Genomic DNA, 25,018 nt, shown 5'->3' on the forward strand with positions numbered 1-25,018 from the left:
AGCCCTGCTTGTCCTCAGTGTACAGAGCCCTGCTTGTCCTCAGTGTACAGAGCCATGCTTTTCCTCAGTGTACAGAGCCATGCTTGTCCTCAGTGTACAGAGCCCTGCTTGTTCTCAGGGTGCAGAGCCCTGCTTGTCCTCAGTGTACAGAGCCATGCTTGTCCTCAGTGTACAGAGCCCTGCTTGTTCTCAGGGTGCAGAGCCCTGCTTGTCCTCAGTGTACAGAACCCTGCTTGTCCTCAGTGCACAGAGCCTTGCTTGTCCTCAGTGTACATAGCCCTACTTGTCCTCAGTGTGCAGAGCCCTACTTGTCCTCAGTGTGCAGAGCCCTGCTTGTCCTCAGTGTACAGAGCCCTGCTTGTTCTCAGTGTGTAGAGCCCTACTTGTCCTCAGTGTGCAGAGCCCTGCTTGTCCTCAGTGTGCAGAGCCCTGCTTGTCCTCAGTGTGCAGAGCCCTGCTTGTCCTCAGTGTGCAGAGCCCTGCTTGTCCTCAGTGTGCAGAGCCAGCTTGTCCTCAGTGTACAGAGCCCTGCTTGTCCTCAGTGTACAGAGCCCTGCGTATCCTCAGTGTACAGAGCCCTGCTTGTCCTCAGTGTGCAGAGCCCTACTTGTCCTCAGTGAACAGACTTAGTGTACAGAGCCCTACTTGTCCTCACTGCACAGAGTCCTGCTTGTCACACCCACACTTTTATTTGGTCCCCTCACAGAGACACACAGGCAATAGCTGAGGGACAAAAATATACACATTTTTTAACCAATGTATATTACAAATATAAAAAACTTGATGGTTTTTTTAAAATGTGAAAAACGTGGAAGGGTCTGATAACTTTTCAAATACACCGTAAATATCAATCTGTTCATCTTATCTTCCTTAAAGTGTATCTGTCATTGGCAAAAACTTTTTATATAATGTAGATAATACCATTATATGTATATTTGTAATATACATTGCTTAAAAAAGTTTATATATTTTGGGGTGAGAAAATGCTGTCCCTGCAGCTATTGCCTATGTGTCTCTGTGAGGAGACCAAATACAGGAAGTGAGGGTGGGACAAGTAAGGCTCTGTGCAAGCTCCTGACTTGTCAGTCATCCTGATGTGTGATCTGGGAGCGTGTCACAGAGCCTCCGTGCACAGAGCCCTGCTTGTCCTCAGTGTACAGAGCCCTGCTTGTCCTCAGTGTACAGAGCCCTGCTTGTCCTCAGTGTACAGAGCCATGCTTGTCCTCAGTGTACAGAGCCCTGCTTGTTCTCAGGGTGCAGAGCCCTGCTTGTCCTCAGTGTACAGAGCCATGCTTGTCCTCAGTGTACAGAGCCCTGCTTGTTCTCAGTGTGCAGAGCCCTGCTTGTCCTCAGTGTACAGAGCCCTGCTTGTTCTCAGTGTGTAGAGCCCTACTTGTCCTCAGTGTGCAGAGCCCTGCTTGTCCTCAGTGTGCAGAGCCCTGCTTGTCCTCAGTGTGCAGAGCCCTGCTTGTCCTCAGTGTGCAGAGCCCTGCTTGTCCTCAGTGTGCAGAGCCCTGCTTGTCCTCAGTGTGCAGAGCCCTGCTTGTCCTCAGTGTGCAGAGCCCTGCTTGTCCTCAGTGTGCAGAGCCCTGCTTGTCCTCAGTGTACAGAGCCCTGCTTGTCCTCAGTGTACAGAGCCCTGCTTGTCCTCAGTGTACAGAGCCCTGCTTGTCCTCAGTGTGCAGTGCCCTACTTGTCCTCAGTGAACAGACTTAGTGTACAGAGCCCTACTTGTCCTCACTGCACAGAGTCCTGCTTGTCACACCCACACTTTTATTTGGTCCCCTCACAGAGACACACAGGCAATAGCTGAGGGACAAAAATATACACATTTTTTAACCAATGTATATTACAAATATATATAGAAGTTTTTGCTCATTACAGATACACTTTAAACATTTTGTGTGTAGACAGGTTCCTTTTAGGTATGACAGGTTCCTTTTAAGCCTGTTTGTTCTCTTCCGATTCTACTTATCCCCTTGTGATTGGGAGGAAGCCATTAGCTGAATCTGGAACAGAAATATAATCTTTAAAATAAACGTATATCCGCAATGGTTTTACTATGCAAGTGAAGTAGTCTCCCTGCAGCCATTAAACACTTTCCAGTGGATGGGTTTGAGCGGACCTTGTCAGACCCTGTGTTTTCTTAATTATCATTAGACTATCTCTCAGCCAACTGGAACCATAAGCAGACTTTAGCAGGTAGTCTTCTGCCAGTAAATGCATTATGATAGCACATTAAATAACTTTGCACTTGACTAAATACTTTTGCTTTGCAAGAACATGCTTCATCTTAGTAGTAATAGTGCAAAAAGCAATACAATCAAGTAAATAGCACTGAGTTATGTAATATGTGGGGTAATGTACCCCTTACTGTAAATTATGAGAGATAAGAGGCCTCAGAGGAGTATCCTGAGCATGTAAAAGCTTTAGGAGTAGACTTAGGCTGGCTATGATACCCCCATACACATGCACACTTGGCTTGGCATGCATATGTTCTGAATAGAAATAAGGTAGCAAGCCTCTGCCAAAATAAAAAATTACAAAATCACACCAGAACCAAAGGATCAAGCATTTTGACAACCGACTGCCTGATCCTTCTCTTCCCTGGTATCTGCCATTGCGGAAGAATCACATGCATATTAGATGGTATGGACACAGCTCTCTAGAATCAGCATCACCTACATTGTTACCCTGTATCAGGTTAGTGTAAGTGATGCTGCTGTCAGTTTTCCTTTAAAGGGGTAGTCCAGTGGTGAAAAACTTATCCCCTATCCTAAGGATAGCAGATAAGTTTGAGATCGCAGGGGGTCCGACCGCTGGGGCCCCCTGCGATCTCTCTGTACGGGGGCCAGGCTCTCCGGCCATATAGCGGGTGTCAACCCCCACATAAAGCGGCGGCTGACACGCCCCCTCAATACATCGCTTTGGCAGAGCCGGAGATTGCCGAAGGCAGCACTCCGGCTCTGCCATAGAGTTGTATTGAGGGGGCGTGTCGGCCGCTGCGTCATGCGGGGGTCGACACGCCCCTTCGCACGGGCTGTCAGGGCCCCTTACAGGAGATCGCGGGGGGCCCCAGCGGTCGGACCCCCCGCGAACTGCAACTTATCCCCTATCCTTAGGATAGGGTATAAGTTGTTCACCACTTGTTCACTACTAGACTACTCCTTTAAAATGGAAAACATTTTCTTTTAAACCAACTGGTGCCAGAAAGTTAAACAGATTTGCAAATTACTTCTATTAAAAAAAAAACAATCCTTCCAGTACTTATAAGATGCAGTATAATACACAGGAAGTTCTTTTCTTTTTGAATTTCTTTTCTGTCTGACCACATTGCTCTCTGCTGACACCTCTGTCCATATCAGGAACTGTCCAGAGCAAAAGAGGTTTGCTATGGGGATTTGCTCCTGCACTGGACAGTTCCTGACATGGACAGAGGTGTCAGCAGAGAGCACTTCCTGTGGAACACAGCAGCTGTTGAGTGTGTCTGACTTCCAGAGTTTTCCAGAGAGAGAGGATTGAAGCAGTGTTTCCCACAGCCTTTTCCCCAGGAGGGTGGCAGCTTCCTTGGGAGAGCCTCCTGCTATGGAGCCCGAGACTTCCACCCCTCGTACTAGGCCGGCGGGGGGTGGGAGTGAGAGAGCTACGGCCGATTGCCAGGACAGGGTGAGAAGATCCAGCAGGCTCCACAGTAATGTGGAGCCCACTCCCCCGTCCGTCGCTGGAAACCGCAAGGCGTCCGGTAAGAAGCTTATGATTATGTCTTCGGGGACTGTGTCTGATATTATGGAACCCCAGCAATGGGGGAGTGAAGGGTCCCAGGGAGTCGCTAGCTACTTTCGGTTCCCGCATGCAGGCAAATCTTGTAAAATATGAGCAGCTGGGAAAAAAGCTGAAAATCATAAGGGAAGACCTGAAGTTTGCTCGCTACCAAACAGATAACTCTGCCAAGGCTATGAGGGCTAAGTTTGCTGCCAGGGTGTGTGAGCTGAAGGCAGAGGAGCAGGAGGTGGTGAGAGCCCGAATGCTGATTGTAGAGGGAGCAGGCATGTTTAAAGAAAAATTTAAGAATGAAGACCGCTATAAAACCATGCGGACCCCTGTGAAGGAGGAAGAGGATAGTCAGGGGGAGGAAGAGTGCTTGTGTGTCACGGAGGAGAAGATGGAGGAAGGTGGTGAGGGAGATGGCGGCAGTGAGGGTGATGAGAGTGAAGGTGATGTGTGTGATACCCCGTGTACCTCTGTCACCCCGAGTGCGGATTACATCAACCCTGCCCAAGTCGCCTTACCAGCCACCTCTGAGGAAAGTGACAGTAATGATGGCAGTGACAGTGGACTGGTCTGTGGGGGGCTCCTGCGGGCCATAGTGATGCAGGAGTCACCCACCCGTCTGGAAAATTTCAGTTTTGGCCACGACCTGGGCCCTGAGGAGAGGAAGAGGAAGAAAAAGAAGAAGAAGAAAAAGGCTGAGGAGCAGATTAAGTTTGTTTTTTCTCCTATGCAGCAGTCTGGGCCACCTGAAAAGTTGGTTCAGGCTGCTGGGCCCCCCACCCTGCCAGATCCGGCTTCTGCTGTGGAACGGGACCAGCACGGGGGGTACAGTGCTTCATCCAACATGGCCGCGGGTGTTACAGTCACGCGTCCTGCTGGTAGGGAAGAGCAGGACGGGCTAATGGTGGGCAATAGTTATGCGGCAGTTTGCAAGGGGAGCGGTTCCCCGAGTATTGTGGGCAATGTTACTAGCCCTGCGGGGCACTTCCCTGAGAGGGGGGGGGGGGGGAGTGTACAGGCGCCTGAGGTGTGTGGTGAGATCTTCTGCTCGGGGGGCAGTCCCCTGGGCGCTGCTAGTAGTGTCGGTGCTGCGGGGCACTCCCCTGAGAGGGGGGGAGCGTCCAGGTGTCAGAACCTGCTGCTGAGCCCGTGCAGTTGGGCGCAGTGTGTGGCGCAGGCACTGCAGGGATCTCCCATGTGAGAGAGGGGAGTCCCTGCACATCAGTGGCAGGAGGAGTGGCGGAGGTGCGCCCGGAGGGGCAGCCTCAGCTTCGGGAGGTGATGTCGGCGGTGACATCTCGAATGGAGGAGAAGTCAGCGTCGCCGACAATGGCAGCCGCCGGTGACCTGAGAATGTACAAAAAGGCCAAGCTAAAGCATGTCCAGGCCAGCCCAGAGGTAGTGGGTGAAGCAGCTGCTGATCCCAAAAATACTTTCAATAAAAGCAATGTTAATACAAGGTGTGTGAAAGATGGGAGTGGTAGTGCTGTGGATGAGAGGGGTGTATGTGGCAGTGGTAGTGGTGCAAATGGGAGGAGTGGTAGTGGTGCAAATGGGAGGAGTGGTAGTGGTGCAGATGGGAGGAGTGGTAGTGGTGCAGATGGGAGGAGTGGTAGTGGTGCAGATGGGAGCAGTGGTAGTGGTGTAGATGGGAGGAGTGGTAGTGGTGTGATTGAGAGGGGTGATAGTGGAGTGAATGAGAGGAGTGGTAGTGGTGCAGATGGGAGGAGTGGTAGTGGAGTGATCGGGAGGAGTGGCAGTGAAGTGAATAAGAGTGGTGATAGTGGAGTGAATAGGAGGGGTGGTAGTGGTGTAAATGAGAGGAGTGGTAGTGATGCAGATGGGAGGAGTAGTGGTGTGAATGAGAGTAGTAGTAGTAGTGTGGATGGTAGGAATAAGAGTGGCTTTTGTGGCAGTACAGGTGGCCTAGTCGGGGATGTAGGGACGGTGTCTGGTCCGGCTGCCCCCCCGGTCGTCAAGAGTTATGCAAGTGTGGCGGCTGGGGGTTCAGTAGGATCTTTACCTCCTGCATCTGGTGAAGGTCAGTTGCAACGGCGCCTCCTGGAGGCACTAAAGAGAGGAGAAAGGACGCTCCAGGTAGAGGGAAAGGAGATGGACCTGTCTTTTTGGGTGGAGAGACATGGTCTGGGAGCGTTCCGAGAGAAGAATGGGGAGACCGTATGGTCCCTCCAGACAGCCGGGCAGGAGGTAGGTCGCAGGAATGTGGCACTTTTGGTCTGGAAAGGCGAAGATGCGTGCCCCCAAAGGGGAAAGGTGGTGGAGCTTCTTTTCCAGATGGGTTTCAGGGCTGGGGACATCTTTGCCCTGATTCACCCCTTCGGCTCCTCCGAGTTTGACGTCAGCTTTGTTAGGCCGGAAGGACTAGATCTCTTTTGGTCTAATTATGAGCTGATGAAAAACGAGCCCGGATGGCGAGATTTCGCTGTAAAAGCGGTATCTCGCCAGAGTATGGTAAAGAAAGTGACCGTTTTGACCCGTAACGAGTCACTTTCTTGTTATGACATTATGACCTGGCTGGGCAGGTACGGGGAGGTGACGGACGTCCCCCGGAAGAACTTTGACGAGCACAATATATGGTCTGGAGCCTGGACGTTTTCCGTTCGTCTCAGGCGTTCAGGGAACACGGTCGCCCACATCCCTTCGGCCGCCTTTCTAGGACGCGACAGGATTCAGATCTTCTACAAGGGGCAGCCGAAGCTGTGTCACAGGTGTGGTGACCCAAACCACTTTAGTGCCAACTGCACTCAGCAGATATGCGCCCTCTGCTGTGGGGTGGGTCATCTGGCGGCCACCTGTGGGCAGATTCGGTGTAACTTGTGGGGTGACTTAGGTCACCCGTTCAGCCGGTGTCCACGCTCGTTCTCTAACACTGTGACCGCCCCGGCTGGGGAGAGCCTAACGGTTGCCCCAGCGGGGGAGGGGACTAGTGGAGGAGAGGGGGCACCAAAGCCAGTGAAGGAAAAACATAAGACCCCCTCTATGCAGAGGCGAGAGGAGAAGCGCAGGTTGGAGAGGGCCCTTGAGAATGCCCAGGTGCCAGGGGTGGCTCGGGTCCCACTCCAGACACTGGCTCAGAAGGAGGTCAGAATAACTCTGAGGCTTTGGGTGGGGCCGAACTGGATGAGGAGATAGGGAGACTGCATAGGGAAGAAGGTCAAGATGCTCCTTCCTCCAGTCATGCCTCTGAATCGGAAACTGTGGATGAGGAGGAGAAGGAGGGGCAGACAGTAAATGGTGGCCAGGAAAAGAAGAAGAGGAGGAAGAAGGTTAAGAGTAAGGGAGCGCCGTCCTCCTCTTCAGTTGTAGCCTCAGACCATAGAAGGAACAACTCAGTCTCTAACCCTCTGATCGTCCTTTCAAATCGATATGAGGCCCTTGGGGATACCATCTCCCCTCCTCTTCTCGAGGGTCAGGAGGCAGTGCGGCCCCCAGGAGGTGCCGAGCCTCCTTCCTCTGGGGCAGTTTCCTCAGGGGCTGAGGTAACACCAGATGCCGGAGGTAAAGATTCTGGGATGGATATATCCCTGAGTTTAAAAAGAGGCAAAGGGTCTTCCTCCGATTCAGATGGGGGTGGAGGGAAGGAGAGGAAGAAGGTTTAAGGGGTGAGGCCATCTAACTCAATCACCCAGGATGGCGGCACTCACCCCACTGATGTTGGCATCCATTAACTGTGTCAGCATAAAATCAGATACGGCTAGATTCGCAGCCTTTGATTTTCTCGGCCGTGTTGAAGCCGACATTTTCTTTTTACAAGAGACCAGGTTGTCAGATCTAGCCTCCCTGGTAAAAGCCAGAAGAGAGTGGAGGCGCGGTCCCTCCCACTGGTCTCTTGCGGCTGAGCCGTATAGTGGGGTGGCGGTCCTTTTTACCGCTCCTGTTGAATGCAGACGGGTTATTGAGTTAGAAATGGGGAGGTGCCTGATCTTAGATGTCCTCATGAAGGGACAAGAGCTCCGGCTCATTAACATCTACGCCCCGTAAACTAAGCAGGGCCGTAAAGATCTCTTTATGAGGATTAAGCCCTTTCTTTTTACGAGTCGGCAAGTGATCTTTGGAGGGGACTTCAATAATGTCACGAGGTCCCAAGATAGGAGAGGCTCCAATGGTCCGCTGACTTGCGATAGTGTGGCACTGATTAGCATAGCTAGAGAAGCTCGTCTAGAGGACGCCCACATCCGGAGTCCCTCAGGCCACGCGGGTTTCACCTATCATCAAGGTAGTCACAGGTCTAGGATAGATAGGTTTTTTTTAAAGGAGGAAGCCGTCTCTTCCGCAGTGTCCGTGGTTGAGGTGGAGTTCTCCGACCACTGTATGATTTTGTTTTCCCTGAATGTTTCAGAGACCCCCCGGATGGGAAAAGGTTATTGGAAGCTGAATTTGTCCCTCCTGGAGGAATCAGAGATAAGACAGTCCTTTGAGGATTTTCTTCAGAGTCAGGTACCTTTACTGGGCCTATGTAGTAGTAAGTCAGAGTGGTGGGAGATATTCAAGAAGCGGGTTGCGGGGTTCTTCCGCCAGCTCTCGAGCCTCAGGTCCCTGAACAGGTATCGCCTGTATCAGGGTCTGAGGAGGAAACTCGAACTTCTTGTCTCGACTGGAGGTAGTCGTGAGGATATCTCCAGAGTGAAATCCTTGCTGATGGGGTGTCAGTACAATAGGCACGCATCTTTGGTTTTTGAGAGGGATTTCGGGAAGTACCACTCGCCCGACCCTTACAGAAACTGTAAGATGTCAGTGAGTAGTAAAGTCATTTTAGGACTGATTGATAGTACAGGATCTCTGAATCGGTCCAGATCAGGGATCTTGGAGGTCGTCAGATCCTACTACTCGCACCTCTTGGGGAGGAATGATCTAGATCGAGACAAGATGTCGGTTTTCCTGGCTGAAACCATTCCAAAGCCAGGGGTAGACCCCTCTCTTGATGTTTTGGCAGAAGAAATCAGGGAAGAGGAAGTGAGACTGGCGATCGAGGGGCTTGCCCCTAAGAAGTTGCCAGGTCCGGATGGCTTAACATCCGAGTGGTACAGGACCTTTAAGGAGTCTTTAGTTCCCCTCTTGACTGAGGTATTCAATGAGTGTCTCTCCTCGGGCACTCTGCCGAATTCAATGAGGAGGTCAGCCCTGATTCTTCTGTCAAAGGGTAAAGATCCCAGCCGTATTGAGAATTGGAGGCCCATAGCTCTTCTCAATACGGACAGGAAGCTTCTGGCTAAGATACTGTTTAATCGGCTGGTGAAGTTTGCACCCCGGCTCCTTTCGGGGGCTCAGCACTGCTCTGTTCCAGGCCGAAGCACCTTAAGTGCGGTCCTTAGTGTCAGGGAGGCAGTGGAGCGGAGTAGTGCGGGTTTCTGGAAGGGGTACTTGCTGTCCCTGGATCAGGCCAAAGCGTTTGATCGGTGGAACCACGAGTACCTCTGGTCCGTCCTCCTGAGATATGGCTTACCGAGTACTTTTGTTAATTGGCTTAAGATCTTGTATGCAGGGGCAGAGAGTTTCCCACTGGTGAACGGGTGGTTTGGCAGCTCTTTTGAGGTGGGTTCCGGGGTCCGTCAGGGTTGTCCTTTGAGCCCGCTTTTATACGTGTTTTCGATCGATCCCTTCGTCCGGAGGGTAGATTGTGGGCCGTTGGTGGGAGTCGGGATGAGTCTGGCGGAGCTGGATGTCGCCCAGAGAGTGGTGGCGTACGCTGACGATGTCGCCATTTTCGTGTCCTCGCGAGAGGAGGTCGATGTGGTGATGTCGGAGGTGGACCGCTACTCGGAGGCATCCGGGTCTAAGATCAACCGGGATAAGTGTGAGAGTCTCTGGCTGGGAGAGGGGGATCCCACGTTTGATCTCCCGGACACCCTTCCAGGGCCCCAAGAGTCAGCAAAAGTTTTGGGCATCATATTCGGCCAGGATGAATATCCCACCAAAAACTGGGATGGTAAGCTCCAGGATGCCGCTCAGAAGGTGGACCAATGGAAGGGTTGGTCTATGACCCTCAGGGAAAGGGTACACCTGATCAAATCGTACCTGCTCCCCTTGTTTATCTATCTGGGCAGCGTATGTATCTTGCCAGAGGCTTACTACACTAGGATCTACAGCCTGTTTTTCCAACTGTTATGGGGAAACAGGATGAACCTAGTCAAGAGGGAGGTTACGTACCGCACGAGGAGACTAGGGGGTTTATCTATGGTAAACCCTGTGGTGTTCTTAACCAACACCTTCTTGAAAGCTAACATCTCAAACCTCTGGTCAGAGAGGGCTCCTCCGTGGGTACTCTCCTGCAGGGAATGGTTTCGGCCTTTCTTCCAGGAATGGGAGACAGGAGGGCAAGTGAAGGACCTCCGTACGCCACACGGATATCTTCCGGTTTATGCTACCCCGACTCTGAAAGCGATACGTCGGTGGGGTCTGGGAGTGTGGGAGATCAGGACCCAGTCAAGGCAGTTCCTTGACAAACGGGTTCTGTTGACCCACTTCCAGAAGCCTCTGGCGCTCAGGGACTGCCCAGGTCGGAATCTGAGGGTGGGGTTGTACCTTTTAAACATGAAAAGGATCCCCCAGAAATTTTGGGACTTGGCCTGGCGCTGCTTTCAGGGGAAGCTATATGTGAGGGACAATTTGAAGTGTAGGAACTCTGATGACCGGGGATGTCCCCGAGAAGAGTGCGGGGACACGCTGGAAAGCATGGACCACTTCCTGCTTCATTGTCCCTTTAATATAGGGGTTTACAACAGGGTGGGTGCTTCCATCGGCTGGAGTCAACTTGCCGGCCTTGCCTATCCGGAGTGGGCTTATGGGGCATTCAGGAACCTGGGTGGCCGAGATCGGGGCACTTTATTCTTAGTTAGTTTAGTGGTTAGGTACTACACGTGGAATGCACGGTGTTTAGTGTCGACCCAACAGAAAATCCTCTCCGAGGTGGAGGTCTGTAGGAACATCACCGGTGACCTCGGGAAGATCAGGTCTTTGGAGTATGGCAGTCTTGGTACCAGTAGGGCTTCTCTCCTGTTGAGAGGGTTTTCTTTTGATGTGCCCTAGGTACTAGACCTTTTGGGTAGAGTACCATTATTTTGGTTAGGGACAGTGTTATAGGGATAGAGATAGGATGAGAACAGGGTTAGTTTGAATGGAGGGATAGGATTAGGGAGAATTGTAGGGGGAGTTAGGGAAAGAGTGTAAAATTATTTTGAATGTATCAAGTCTGCCATCCTTCTCCCTGGTGGTGGGCTAATGCATGTGCACGCTAGCTTTTTGTTTTGTTTTTAAGCTGATATGGTATGAAGGGCTTACAGGCGACCAAACTTGGGCCTAAAGTGGGTTGTGGTTCAGTGTGTATAAGTTTGTGTATAAGTGGGTTGGGAGGAGTGCTAGGTGGGGAGGGTGTGCTTGTGGGTGGTGGTGTTCATCTTTGGGGGACCTGACATGGGTCAGTTAAGGACTGGACTTTGTGAACTGTAAGAACGGTATGGACTCTGACCCATGTACAGGAGGGGTGGTGTGGGTGAGGGTACAGTTTTAGTGTAGGGTTTTTCCTAGGGTTTTCTATTGATTTTGTAGGTGTTTTCTGTAGTGCATATATTTTGTTTATATTATATTTTATTTATATAGTATATTTAGTAATTTTGTACCTATATTGTGTTATATTTATATTGTTTCATATTGTTTCATGTTATAGCGTTATGGTAGCCGGACCAGTTGTTGTGTTGATATGTGGTTTATTTAGTTTATTTCAGTTATTTGGTCTGTTTCATGTTTTCTTTGGTATTTTCATTAGTCCCGGATAGAGGATCCAGTTCATTTGGACGTTTTGTAAGTGAATGTATGTGTGATATGATTATTTTGATTATTATTATTATTACTATTATTATTTTTATTTATAAAAAAAAATGATATACCGTATTTATCGGGGTATACCACGCACCGGCCTATAACACGCACCCTCATTTTACCAAGGATATTTGGGTAAAAAAAGTTTTTTACCCAAATATCCATGGTAAAATGAGGGTGCGTGTGTGCGCGTGTATACCCCGATATACCCCCAGGAAAGGCAGAGGGAGAGAGGCCGTCGCTGCCCGCTTCTCTCCCCATGCCTTTCCTGGGGTCTAGAGCGCTGCTGTCGGCCCTTCTCACCCCCTGGTTATCGGCGCCGCTGCCCGTTCTGTCCCCCTGACTATCGGTGCCGGCGCCGATAGCCAGGGGGAGAGAAGCGGCGCCGACAGCCAGGGGGAGAGAAGGGGCAGCGGCACCCATTGCCGGCGCCGCTGCCCCGTTGCCTCCCCCCATCCCCGGTGGCATAATTACCTGAGTCGGGTCCGCGCTGCAGCAGGCCTCCGTCGTGCGTCCCCAGCGTCGTTGCTATGCACGGCGCGGCGCACTGACGTCATGCGCCGCGCCGTTCAGCGCATAGCAACGACGCCGGGACGCACGCCGGAGGCCTGCAGCAGCGCGGACCCGACTCAAGTAATTATACCACCGGGGATGGGGGGAGGCAACGGGGCAGCCGCGCCGGCAATGGGTGCCGCTGCCCCTTCTCTCCCCCTGGCTGTCGGCGCCGCTTCTCTCCCCCTGGCTGTTGGCGCCGGCAATGGGGCGCCGGCACCGATAGTCAGGGGGACAGAACGGGCAGCGGCGCCGATAACCAGGGGGTGAGAAGGGCCGACAGCAGCGCTCTAGACCCCAGGAAAGGCAGGGGGAGAGAAGCGGGCAGCGACGGCCTCTCTCCCCCTGCCTTTCCTGGGGGTGTATCGGCGTATAACACGCACACAGACTTTAGGCTAAAAATTTTAGCCTAAAAAGTGCGTGTTATACGCCGATAAATACGGTATATATATATATATATATATATATATATATATATATATTATATAAAAAAGATAAAAAAATATTAAAATAAAAAAAAGATAAAAAAAAAAAATAACAAAAAAAGTATACTTTTTTTTTAGGTGTGCTTGCTACGTTTCTGTTTACTTTTCTTGTTGCGTGTTCCCAAGTATGGATGGTTTTGAGTTATAGTCGGGTAATGATAACTTTTATGTTTATATTTTGACAAGCCAAGTTGTGCTGTTTTATTTATTTATTTATTTTTCGTATGTTCATTTTCGGTAGGCGTGTGAGTGTTTGATTAGATATTTTGGGCATATTTTAATATCTTTGTATTTTAGTATCTTAGTAAAGCTGGGCTGGCCGGTTAGGCAGGGTTTTGTTTATGAAGTTTTGTTTTTGCTTCTATAGTATTTCTTATTTATGTTATAGCTGGTTAAGCTTGCTTTGTGTTTTGTATTTGATAAGTTTTGTATTTTTCTAATAAAAAGAGTGTCAGCAGAGAGTACTGTGGTTAGGCAGAAAGGGATTTAAAAAAGAAAATAACTTCCTGTGTATTATACAGCAGCTGATAAGTACTGGAAGGATTGGGATTTTTTTTAATAGAATTAATTTACAAATCTGTTTAACGTTCTGGCACCCTTTAACAATTATATATATACCGTGGGTAGAAGCCAGTTACCTCCTGACTGTGTTCGCCTGTCTATTATCACCTATGTAGGAATATGAGTATAATATAAGGGTTTGGTATGTTTATATTTTGTTATGTTGCGGCCTACCTTGTGCTAAATAAAAAAAAAAATATTCATCTTAATAATTCTACATATTATATTATTTAAAAAAAATAAAAAAAAGTTTTCCCCCATCAATTTGCATTTAACACCATATAACCACAAAGTGAAAAAAGAGTTATAGACATTTAAAGTTTTCAAAAAATTTAAAAAGGAAATTTTGCATGAACATAAGTATTCAGACAGGTAAATATACAACAGTCTGCTTCCTCTTTTTGCATTATTTTCTCATACGCGTACATTGTCTGGCAGGCATGAGACTCCGATGACTGGAGCATGCCAGCCTGTGAACCCTCGCCCTGACTTTGATTGATTGAACACAAAGGAGACTGTTCTAAAAGAGACAATACCCGCCTGTCAGATCCAAATTACCTCCCATTATCTCCAGCCGTAATGCGTATTGGCTGCTGCTTAAAAGCAAGAAGAATATCCCCAATAATAAAGGATATTCCAAACTAAAATGTTTCATCTCCTGTGACAGAAGACGTTTTGTGATAGGATTAGATTGTTCTTTGTTCTGCAGTAAAGGTGTCCACATTCTTTTCACCTTTTATTACATTCTTAAATCTGTCATGGAACAGTCTGTGCTTAATCACATTAAATCACTATCATCAGAAATATAATTGAAATTGGAACCTGGTGCATGACTATCAAGCAGAGGATGAATTCATGTGATCTGCCATTTTTTTTCTTGTTTTTTTTTCTCCCAAAACAAAAATTTTAAGTTCAAAACCAACTATAGAAAAAGGGGTTGTACCATATTAGTAAAGTTCTTTGAGAGGAGCACTGTGTATGCTACTCTTTAGAAGAGATATTTAGGAATATGGCTGCAGAGTCATCAATGATGGAAGATGATGTACGGTATGTAGAACTCTAGGTTATCCAGCATGTCCTCCTGGAAAGGCCACCAGTCAATCGGCAGGCAACTGACTCCCAGCACCCCCCCCCACCAATCAGCTGTTTGAAGGGAATACAGTACTGGGGTGTGTGCTACAGTGAATTAATTGCCAAGCTTTTTCTAACGGTGGTGCAAAGTACAACAGCCCCATTCATTTGAATGTGGCAAAGTTGCAGTACCGTGCAGGCTGCTATTGAAAGGACAATCGCCGGTAACATGCTGAAGATGCCGTGGCACTCATATGATTGTCGTAGCCCCCTTTGAACAGCTGGTTAATATTGATGGAATATCCTCAAGATAGGCCATTAAAGGGGTACTTCATTGGAAAACATTTTTTTTTTTTAAATCAACTTGTGCCAGAAAATTAAACAGATGTGTAAATGACTTCTAGTTAAAAATCTTAATCCTTAATCCACTACTTATCAGCTGCTTTGTGCTCCACAGGAAGTTGTATTTCTTTCTGGAATTGTTTTCTGTCTCACCACAGTGCTCTCTGCTGACACCTCTGTCCATGTCAGGAACTGTCCAGAGTAAAAACAAATCCCCATAGCAAACCTCTCCTGCTCTGGACAGTTCCTGATACGGACAGAGGTGTCAGCAGAGAGCACTGTGGTGAGACTGAAAAGAACTCCAGAAAGAAATACAACTTCCTCTGGAGCATACAGCAGCTGATAAGTACTGGAAGGATTAAGATTTTTAAATAGAAGCAATTTACAAATCTGTTTATCTTTCTGGCACCAGTTGATTAGAAAAGATTTTTTTCCACCGGAGTACCCCTTTAAGAGGTTACTCCGCTGCTCAGCGTTTGGAACAAACTGTTCCAAATGCTGGAGCCGGGAGCTCGTGATGTCATAGCCCCGCCCCCTCATGACATCACGCCCCTTCCCCTCAATGCAAGTCTAGACTTGCATTGAGGGGGCAGGGCATGATGTCATGATGGGGCGGGGCTATAGATTGTACACTAAAACAAGTGTATCACCTGCTAATGGCTACAGGTATGGCTTAACAGTCCACAGCCGTCAGGGCATGCTGAGAGTCGTAGTTTGTCAACAGTTGGAGATCTGAAAGTTGGTGACCACTAGTGTAGACTGTAGACTGTCCTGCAGGGTGATCACAGGGGTAGCCAAATTCCCTGTAGCCTAATAATATCCCTAATGGCAGAACATCTTCCTAACAAAAGCAAAATATGACTGTAAACTACACAGGTAAATGACAGTGTATTATAGTTAAATTAGATGTGCCGATTCGGGTCTTCAACCTGTTAAATATGCAAGTTCCTAGGATGTGATAACCGTCGCAGTTTCTGCATAGTGTGACTGAGTGATGGTTCCAATTACTGTCTGCCTGGAACAGCTGCCTCGTGCCGTGAATGACAGATTTCATCCCCCCCTCATTGCCCATATACTGGTCAGCTGGCCACATGTACCATTCTATTTTTATATGACCTGCAGCAGTCAGAAATGGAACTGGCAGGAGTTCTCAGCCACAACTGTACTGGTATAATGACTAATATAGCAGTGTTAACCTTTTCTGACCCATTACAATACGTTTTTATCATTTATGTAGTTGATGTAGTCTTCCCAAGCGTCTATTACACTTCCTTAGGCATTTGACTTTTGAAACTGATCAGTCCGTTCATATTGACTGGGTATGTCTGAGGGAAAAAAAAAATGTTTTTAAATCAACTGGTGCCAGAAAGTAATACAGATTTGTAAATTACATATATTTCAAAATCTTAATCTTTCCAGTACTTATCAGCTGCTGTATGCTCCAGAGGAAGTTGTGTCGTTCTTTCCAGTGCTCTCTGCGGCCACCTCTGCCCCTGTCAGGAACAGTTCAGAGCAGGAGAGGTTTGTTATGGGGATTTGCTCCTGCAATGGACAGTTCCTGACAGGGACAGAGGTGTCAACAGAGAGCACTGTGGTCAGACTGGAAAGAACTACACAACTTTCTCTAGGACATACAGTACTAGAATGCTTAATATTTTTAAAATAGAAGTAATTTCAATTCTGTATAATTCTGACACTAGTTGATTAAATTTTTTTCCTCCGGAGTACCCATTTAACACATTTACCTTTTATATACTGTAAAGGTTTATAGTTGCATTTATTCACCCATGCTGTATGTCATTTCCAGAATGATGGCTGTTTGGTGCATATGAATATGTACAATATATGTTTAGTTGTAAGTCAGAAGACTGTTGAAAAACTTGGGCTAGCATGAAGGAGTGGATCCGTAGCATTAAAGGAGTACTCCGCCGCCCAGCGTTTGGAACTAATTTTTCTGAATGCTGGAGCCGGCGCCGGGAGCTCGTGACGTCATAGACCTGCCCCCTCATGATGTCATGCCCCGCCCCCTCAATGCAAGTCTATGGGAGGGGGCGTGACAGCTGTCACGCCCCCTCCCATAGACTTGCATTGAGAGGGCAGGGTGTGATGTCATGAGGGGGCAGGGCTATGATGACACGAGCTCCTGTGTTGCAAATGCTGAGCAGTGGAGTACCCCTTTAACCATAAGGTTCCTCTTTGACTAACTACAATGTTGGGGCTATAAATATGAAATATTATCATATTGGACAAAAAGGTATTGCTTCCTTATGGTCCATAAAAAAGGAAATAATTAGACCAGGTTCCTCCCTCTGTTGCAAAACTAGAACTCCCAGCATGCCATACAGCCAAAGTCCTTCTACATAAAGCCTTAGGTGTGATATCAAATCTAATGATTTTCCATACATCTGGGACAACAACTCAATAAAACCAATTGTAATATCATTTCTTTTTTCTTTTTCAGTCCAAGACCGCCAATTCCATTGTCTCTTCTCCTGTCTGAAGAGGAGGCGGCATTACTCATCCAGTCATTCTGGAGAGGATACCGGGTAACACCTCATTGACTTATATAAATCTATTCCCTGCTTATATCATCCTTTAATATTGTGTCCATTTTGTAACACTTGCATTAAATGTCATGACAACATCTTCTCTTGCCAGCACTTTGCACAGCCTGGTTACCATTTATGCACAGTAAGCTCCGGCAAGTTAGATCCATTATTCTGTATTCCCCAAGTGCAGCAATACTGTATAGACTTTTAGATTGAGGAATGATCATCATAGTGATCAATAGGTTAATTTATTGAGAACTTAGCTTCTCAGGGCTTATTACAATGTTGTAACTATATTGTTGCTGGTAAATATAATAATGACCTCCCTTTATCACATAGAAACCGCATGTAAGGTTTTAAAGAGTACCTGTCATCAAACCATATTTTTTTAAACTAACTCAGATTATATTCCCTAACTACTCATAACACCCCTCCTGCCCTTAAAACATTTTTCCGAGCCTTATAAAGCTTTGTATCATACCTTTCCCCTTGCTCACATTGTGTGAGCTCTTGGCAGGAGAAAGTGGGCGTTCCTCAGCAGGCGCAATGTCACTAAGGCCTGAGAGCGCTGTTCCTCGCCATCCCCCGCACGCACTTCCTGAGTTTGGTCTCCTGTCAGGCCAGGAGGAGACCAAACTAACTTTGACTTGTGGCAGGGAACAGAACAGAGCCACCTGGTGGCCTTTTTTTCAATTACTTTAAAAACATATAAAGTAGGGATGTCCCGATACCGATACTGGTATCGGGGCCGATACTAGCCATTTGCATGGTATCGGGGACTCGTTTAATGTCCCCGATACCATGCCCGGTGCTGCTCTTCTGCCCCCTTCTTCCATCCTCGGGTCCGCATCTTAGTGTTCCATGGAGCATGTGACACACACGCCACTCCACCTCCTCCCCAGCATAACGCTACACAGGAAGCAGAGTGACGTGTATGTCACATGCTCTTCCATAGGACGACACGATGCGGACCAGAGGACGGGGGAACGGGGCTGCACAGTCGATGCACCAGCACCCGACCCGAGGAGGTGAGCTGCCTGCAAGGAGGGGGCTGCTACTAATGTCTAAACAGGGGGGGGGGGCCTGCTGCTGTCTAAAGGGGGGCTGTGCTCTACAGGGGGGTGCTACTTATGTCTACAGGGGGGCAGCTGTCTACAGGGGGGCTGCTACTAATGACTGCCAGGGGGTTGCTGCTAATGTCTGCAAGGGGATACTACTTACTATTAAAGGCAATCTTACAGCAGAGTCACCTGCACTAACTTGAATTTATAGGTAGATAGTGCGGGTGACCCGGTTTCTACCGCTGCTCACCATGTGGTCATCCGGTCTCGCAGCCAATGCAAATTTCCTGTTCTGTCCAATGGAGAAGAGAGAAATCTTGGCTCATACTACAGCAGCCGCCTCCATTTTACACAACAAGGACCCACATATCATACGGTAAGCAGCGCCAGAAACTGGGTCACCCTGGTGTCAGATTCCCTTTAAAATATAAGTACTCGTACTTGGTATCGGCGAGTACTAGAATTAAAGTAACGGTACTCGTACTCGGTCTTAAAAAAATGGTATCGGGACATCCCTAATATAAAGGTTGAGAATTTTACCATTAAGTAAATGGCAAAGTGTTTTATAATGACATAAGGAACAATATGTAACATTTTTAGTTTGTTGACAGGTACTCTTTAAGTATACCTAGCAGAAGGTATATTTTTAATGTACATGTTGGCCTTCCTGTTCATTAGATTTCTTATGATAGATTTTCAGTCCATTATGGCTCACAGAAATCTGTCTAGACTGTCCCATAGACACAGCAGGACCTAGCAACAGAAATTTAAAATCAAGAAACCGAAGTTGCTAAAATAAAATAAAATAAATGATAGACCAAAACACATACAGTTATCCCTAAGGGGGGGGGGGGGAGGGGTACAGTAATCCTACAGGGAGATAAATCAATATATTGCACCACCCTGATATGTGCACTGATGTTCAAAGAAATGGGGTACCTTTATCTAGTATTGACCTCTGCAATTTGGGTGAGTTGTCCCTAGGGACCAATAGGATACCATTACTTGCACTATTAGAGGTGGTGGCTTAAATCCATGCCACACAGTGCGGTGTTATCTAACTTTGTATCTCATTTACATTTTGTGCTCAGTTTATTCTGTTTATGCTATATTTTGTTGTGCTATCTTGCCTTATTGATATATCCTGGTAGCATTATCTACTAGCATATTTATCTGCTGAGCCTTCCCTAACCAGAGCTGAGGTCTTCATATAGTATCACTTATGTAACCTGGTCCATTCTATCTATGTTTCTTTTATTGGATTATTGGTCATTTATACAAGTGTTGCCATACTTTCTGTTGTTTGTGGTCTCCTGAGGAAGCCAGGATCATTCCTGTTGGAAGTGCGTTGAGACAAGAAGTGACAAAATGTTGTACATACATACCCATATATCCATTAGGGTCTGTACATTGGATAGAATATGTATTATTTATTTAAACATGTGTGCACATATCAGGTTGGTGCAATATATATATTTATCTCCCTGTAGGATTACTGTACCCCTCCCCCCCCCCCCTTAGGGATAACTGTATGTGTTTTGGTCTATCATTTATTTATTTTTTTATTTTACCCTTAGGGATAACTGTATGTGTTTTGGTCAATCATTTATTTTAAATATTTTATTTTATTTTACCCTTATTTTACCCTTAGGGATAACTGTATGTGTTTTGTTCAATCATTTATTTTAAATAATTCTAGTAAAAGTTATATTTTAGCAACTTCGGTTTCTGGCTTTTCAGTCCACCATGCATTATACCAGGGATACTCAACCCGACTTCCCCTCATTCATTTGTATATGTGTCTTTAAGACATTGATACAAATGAACAGCCACAGCCCAGAGCAAGGGAACACTTTGCTCCCCGCCCAGCGATTCTCCTGTGATGCAGGTGGCGCGATTAGTGCTGCCTGCATCATCTGCTGTGGCCAGGCGTGACTAGAAGAGGCCAGAGCAGCGGAGCAGCATGGGACCTGAGACGGGGAGCCTAATTTCCGAGATGAACAGTCATTCCCCCACCTGTGACTCTCCAGTGGTTACAGAACTACAACTCCCATCATGACCGTCTGTCTATGCATGATGGGAGTTGTAGTTTGCAGCAGCTGAAGAGTCACAGTGGCACAGTTTATGTGGTAGCACATTGACATTATGTATTCTGGGAGCACATCATGTATTTTGGAGGCACAGTGACATCATGTATTTTGGGGGCACAGTGACATCATGTATTCTGGGGGGCGCAGTAGCATCATGTATTCTGGGGGCACAGTGACATCATGTATTCTGGGGGCGCAGTAGCATCATGTATTCTGCGGGCACAGTGGCATCGTGTATTCTGGGGCACAGCGACATCATGTATTCCGGGGCACAGTGACATCATGTATTCTGGGGCACAGTGATATCATGCATTCTGGGGGCACAGTAGCATCATGTATTCTGGGGGCACAGTGGCATCATGTATTCTGGGGCCACAGTGACATCATGTATTCTGGGGCACAGTGACATCATGTATTCTGGGGCACAGTGATATCATGCATTCTGGGGGCACAGTGGCATCATGCATTCTGGGGGCACAGTGGCCTCATGCATTCTGGGGGCACAGTGGCATCATGTATTCTGGGGGAACAGTGGCATCATGTATTCTGGCGGCACAGTGGCATCATGTATTCTGGCGGCACAGTGGCATCATGTATTCTGGTGGCGCAGTGGCATCATGTATTCTGGGGGCGCAGTGGCATCATGTATTCTGGGGGCGCAGTGGCATCATGTATTCTGGGGGCGCAGTGGCATCATGTATTCTGGGGGCGCAGTGGCATCATGCATTCTGGGGGCGCAGTGGCATCATGCATTCTGGGGGCACAGTGACATCATGCATTCTGGGGGCACAGTGGCATCATGCATTCTGGGGGCACAGTGACATCATGTATTCTGGGGCACAGTGATATCATGCAATCTGGGGGCACAGTGGCATCATGTATTCTGGGGGCACAGTGGCATCATGTATTCTGGGGGCACAGTGGCATCATGTATTCTGGGGGCACAGTGGCATCATGTATTCTGGCGGCACAGTGGCATCATGTATTCTGGGGGCGCAGTGGCATCATGTATTCTGGGGGCACAGTGGCATCATGTATTCTGGGGCGCAGTGGCATCATGTATTCTGGGGGCACAGTGGCATCATGTATTCTGGGGGCACAGTGGCATCATGCATTCTGGGGGCACAGTGACATCAGGCATTCTGGGGGCACAGTGGCATTATGTATTCTGGGGGCACAGTGGCCTCATGTATTCTGGGGGCACAGTGGCCTCATGTATTCTGGGGGCACAGTGGCATTATGTATTCTGGGGGCACAGTGACATCATGCATTCCGGGGGCACAGTGGCATTATGTATTCTGGGGCACAGTGGCCTCATGTATTCTGGGGGCACAGTGGCATAATTTGTTCTGGGGGCACAGTTGCATCATTCATTGTGTGGGCACAGTGGCAACATTCATTGTGGGGGCACAGTGGCATCATTTATTGTTTTATGGTACAATTAATCGGTACATGGCACATTGTTTGTCAAAATAATATTTTGGGCAAAGTGTGTGGCAGTAATATATCAGGGACATTGCATGTGGCAGTAAAATACCAGGGATATAGAATGTGGCCATAATATACCAGGGATATAGCATGTGGCAGTACTTTACCAGGGGCACTGCGTGTGGCAGAAATATACCAGGGGCATTGCGTATGCCAGTAATATACCAGTAATATGCCAGTCCAGGATCGAAACACATTGTTGTTAATAATAATTTCTTAACATACGTGGGGACTAGCGCCTTCATTCAGAGGAAACCATTTTATTAATTTCCATATTGTACTTCCACCGGATAGACTGACGTCTCCCTGGGAAATTCCTCATGGCAGCTGTTCAGCCGTTTCCTTCTCTCCACACGCCACTGTAGGTGTTGTGCCCTTAGCGCAACACCTAAGGGTAAGAACCCATCTTTACTTTTTTTGGATGCACCCACCAAACGGTCCTCACTAGGGGCGCACCTCCTGTTGTTGTCTGCCTGCGGCAGTCATACCTGGAGCACAGCATGCGGCCAGGCCCATCACTACAGGACAAGCAAACCAAGCAATTGCTTGGGGCCCCGAGCAGAACATGTGCTTGCCTGTCCTGTAGCGACGGGGCAATTCCCCCCATCACTATTAATGACATCCCTGTGTCCCGAAAGATGTTTTCGGGACACGGATGCCCCCGTTAACTCTCTGCAGCCCCGCATTAAGTTTAAAAGCGCATGGGCCGCCGGGTGATAGCGCACGCCAGGACGTCACTGACGTCCCATGCGTGTGCCCATAGCAATGGAGGCGCGGAAGCCAAGAGCATCGAGGAGGAGGAAGACATGCGCTGGCCAGCTTGGTAAGTGACCAGCGGCACGTTGTCTTCGGTGTTCCGACCACCTCTTCTCCAGTCCCGGAACTAATGCTATTGGCGGACGGGAGGAGCGGTGGTCGGAGCACTGAAGTGGGGCAGTACACAGGCATACAGCCTCCAGCCATACACTGTATATGGCTGGAGGCTGTATGTTTGTTGGGAACACTGCCAGCCTAATGTGGGGAGAACTATGCTGCACCTAATGTGGGGGATCACTGCCAACCTAATGTGGGGAGAACTATGCTGCACCTAATGTGGGGGATCACTGCCAGCCTAATGTGGGGAGAACTATGCTGCACCTAATGTGGGGGAACACTGCCAGCCTAATGTGGGGAGAACTATGCTGCACCTAATGTGGGGGGAACACTGCCAGCCTAATGTGGGGAGAACTATGCTGCACCTAATATGGGGGGGGGGGGCACTGCCAACCTAATGTGGGGAGAACTATGCTGCACCTAATGTGGGGGGAACACTGCCAACCTTATGTGGGGTGAACTATGCTGCACCTAATGTGGGGGGAACACTGCTAACCTAATGTGGGGAGAACTATGCTGCACCTAATGTGGGGGGGACACTGCCTACCTAATGTGGGGAGAACTCTGCTGCACCTAATGTGGGGGGAACTCTGCTGCACCTAATGTGGGGGGAACACTGCCAACCTAATGTGGGGAGAACTGTGCTGCACCTAATGCGAGGGGAACACTGCCAGCCTAATGTGGGGTGAACTATGCTGCACCTAATGAGGGGGGAACACTGCCAGCCTAATGTGGGGGAACTCTGCTGCACCTAATGTGGGGGGAACACTGCTGCACCTAATGTGGGGGGAACTCTGCTGCACCTAATGTGGGGGGAACACTGCCAACCTAATGTGGGGTGAACTATGCTGCACCTAATGTGGGGGGAACACTGCCAGCCTAATGTGGGGGGAACTCTGCTGCACCTAATGTGGGGGGAACTATGCTGCACCTAATGTGGGGGAGACACTGCCAACCTAATGTGGGGAGAACTATGCTGCACCTAATGTGGGGGGAACACTGCCAGCCTAATGTGGGGTGAACTATGCTGCACCTAATGTGGGGGGAACACTGCCAACCTAATGTGGGGAGAACTATGCTGCACCTAATGTGGGGGGAACACTGCCAGCATAATGTGGGTTGAACTATGCTGCACCTAATGTGGGGGGAACACTGCCAACCTAATGTGGGGGAACTCTGCTGCACCTAATGTGGGGGAGCACTGCCAGCCTAATGTGGGGGGAACTCTGCTGCACCTAATGTGGGGGGAACACTGCCAACCTAATGTGGGGGGAACTATGCTGCACCTAATGTGGGGGGAACACTGCCAGCCTAATGTGGGGGGAACTCTGCTGCACCTAATGTGGGGGGAACACTGCCAACCTAATGTGGGGAGAACTATGCTGCACCTAATGTGGGGGGAACACTGCCAACCTAATGTGGGGAGAACTATGCTGCACCTAATGTGGGGGGGGAACACTGCCAACCTAATGTGGGGAAAACTATGCTGCACCTAATATGGGGAGAACACTGCCTACCTAAAGTGGGGAGAGCTATGCTGCACCTGGGGGGGGGGGGGGGACACTGCCTACCTAATGTGGGGAGAACTCTGCTGCACCTAATGTGGGGGGAACACTGCTAATCTAATGTGGGGAGAACTATGCTGCACCTAATGTGGGGGGAACACTGCTAATCTAATGTGGGGAGAACTATGCTGGATAAGCGGACCCTCACTATACAGTGGCCACTATACATTTTCTTTGACAAAACCACTGAAAGACCACTTTTTTAAAGTAATTTTAGGTGGTCTTCTCAAAGAGGTTTTATTATATATGCATTTTATCTCCTCTACTCTTGATTGCAACATCTACCCCATTTGTTTTGTAATTAGTGGAAGACACCTTCTTAAAGGGAACCAATCAGAAGATTTTAGCATGTATAACGTTCGACAACATGTTATATATGCTAAAATCATTATCCTCACTGTCCCCGGGGGACGTTTGTGCCCCCAGGGATGGTGAAGATATTAAGTTATAAAGTATAACGGTTTTAGCATATATTACACAATGTCAAGCGTTATATATGCTAAATTCTGTTGATTGCCTCCCTTTAATGACTTTCTGAAGTTAGACCTTTATGCATCCCAAAATACAATGCAGAGGTCTTCCATCAAAGAAGTCCAACAATTGACCAATAGTCCTAGGAGCACAGTAGAGATTAAATGGGCACTGTCATTGAACATGATTTTTAATATTTGATTCCTTATGCCAAATAAATAACTTTTGTAATTGACTTCCATTACAAAAAAAAACAAAAAAACGTTTTATGTTAGTTTTTCTGTTTTATACTTCTGCCCACCA

General features: G+C 48.1%; 1 protein-coding gene across 2 annotated transcripts in view; it reads left to right on the top strand.

Annotated features, from left to right (window-relative positions):
• Positions 1-25,018, top strand: part of IQCK (IQ motif containing K) — a 128,499-nt gene that overhangs the window by 52,154 nt on the left and 51,327 nt on the right. For both annotated transcript variants that reach the window (XR_008847158.1, XM_056535681.1), the window contains exon 7: positions 17,080-17,164. Coding sequence is in view for 1 of the 2 variants with exons in the window: in XM_056535681.1 (XP_056391656.1) it covers positions 17,080-17,164 (85 nt within the window). In the remaining variant the exon portion in view is untranslated. The remainder of the gene's footprint in view (positions 1-17,079; positions 17,165-25,018) is intronic.

The sequence above is a fragment of the Hyla sarda genome, chromosome 8 (assembly GCF_029499605.1).
Source record: "Hyla sarda isolate aHylSar1 chromosome 8, aHylSar1.hap1, whole genome shotgun sequence".
NCBI lineage: Eukaryota > Metazoa > Chordata > Amphibia > Anura > Hylidae > Hyla > Hyla sarda.